This window comes from Cryptotermes secundus, unplaced genomic scaffold, assembly GCF_002891405.2.
Source record: "Cryptotermes secundus unplaced genomic scaffold, Csec_1.0 scaffold70, whole genome shotgun sequence".
NCBI lineage: Eukaryota > Metazoa > Arthropoda > Insecta > Blattodea > Kalotermitidae > Cryptotermes > Cryptotermes secundus.
Window position 1 is genome coordinate 1,364,473 of NW_019734964.1, and position 1,333 is coordinate 1,365,805.

Sequence of the window (1,333 nt, forward strand, 5' to 3'; positions counted from 1 at the left end):
GGTTCATGTAGAATGAGGTTCTCACAGGAATGGTTATGGGATATAATACTGCACAGTCCACTGAAAGTCAACTGATGATTCAGAGAACATTTCATTTCCATGTAAGATTTGAGGCTTTCATGGCGGTGACTATGAAGAAAGCAGTCTTCTGGGATTTGGCACCGTGTATATGTGGTGTTAACCGACGTTTCGGAGGAACGTATCGCATCCATCTTCAGGGTAGAAGAAAAAATATAAGAAATCTGCAAGCGAAGAGACCATGAGAACCGGTAAAAGCAGTCTGCCAAATCCCAGAAGACTGCTTTCTTCATTTCATTTCCATCTTCAGAGTTTAAAAGTAAGCCATACAAGAAACCAGCATGAAGCAGGCAGCAAGCAATGACAGCTGACTTTCACTGAACTACACCATGTTATATCCCAGGAGATGGAACTCTTCTAGCATAAGGTTTAGTTAAATTACTTATATTCAAAGTAATGATATTTATTGGAAATGTTCATTTGAAACTGTAAACATCATATTAACAAGTTACTTTTGTGGCCGGTGTTTAAGTGCTTAGAAAACATCAATTTCAATTTCTTCTCCACCCACAGGTAATGGAATGGTCTCTGCTTGAGGAAGGGGTGTTGGTGAGGGATAATACTTGTTAGAAGTATCATGCTCCTTTAGATACTCGCCACCCTTCTCCTCATACTCCAATCTAGTGAGAAGATACTGGCTGAGATCTGGAGAAGAAGAGAACGTGCGTGCACCATACCAAGCATCAAGTGTTGGGTTGGCAGCAACTGTGACGCTGAATGTTGATTTAAATGGACGCATCTCCTGCAGTTCCCGACGGAGTCTCTCAGGTAAACCAGAGAATGATGCACAACCACCAGTCAGGAAGACATTGCTCACGAGTGCATTCTGAACATCACTTGGATAGCCACACAAAACAAACTCTATGGTTTCTGCCAATCCTGCCTCTACTGAGCCAATCATAGATGGCTGGAAGAGGAGTTCAGGGGCCCGGATACACTCTATGCCTACATGAAGCTGGTGAGTTTCAGCTGTGTTGCCATTATTGTTGTTGCCAGAGGTCCCAGCTGAACCTGAACCCTCAAATTCTGGATCATGGCGACGAAGTACTTCCTCCAACTCGAGCAGTTTCTGTTCTTCATCGCTGTCAGAGTCTCCTCCTTCCTAAATGCCAGGATGATAGATACACGTAGGTTTCAAGTTAGTACTCATTTACTAATACAAATCTTCCAGTTTGTAAAGGTAGAAGGAAAGTTTTATTTGTTTCATTCTGGTCCATCACACTAACAATATCATAAGAGGTTATAACAACACAGC

The 1,333-nt window shown here is 42.3% G+C and overlaps 1 protein-coding gene across 2 annotated transcripts in view; it reads right to left on the reverse strand.

The window, feature by feature from the left end:
• Nucleotides 1-307: 307 nt before the first annotated feature.
• Nucleotides 308-1,333, reverse strand: part of LOC111869016 (actin-related protein 5) — a 14,671-nt gene continuing 13,645 nt past the window's right edge. For both annotated transcript variants that reach the window (XM_023860191.2, XM_023860190.2), the window contains exon 10: nucleotides 308-1,180. In XM_023860191.2, coding sequence (XP_023715959.1) covers nucleotides 554-1,180 — 627 coding nt within the window. In that variant the 3' untranslated portion in view covers nucleotides 308-553. The remainder of the gene's footprint in view (nucleotides 1,181-1,333) is intronic.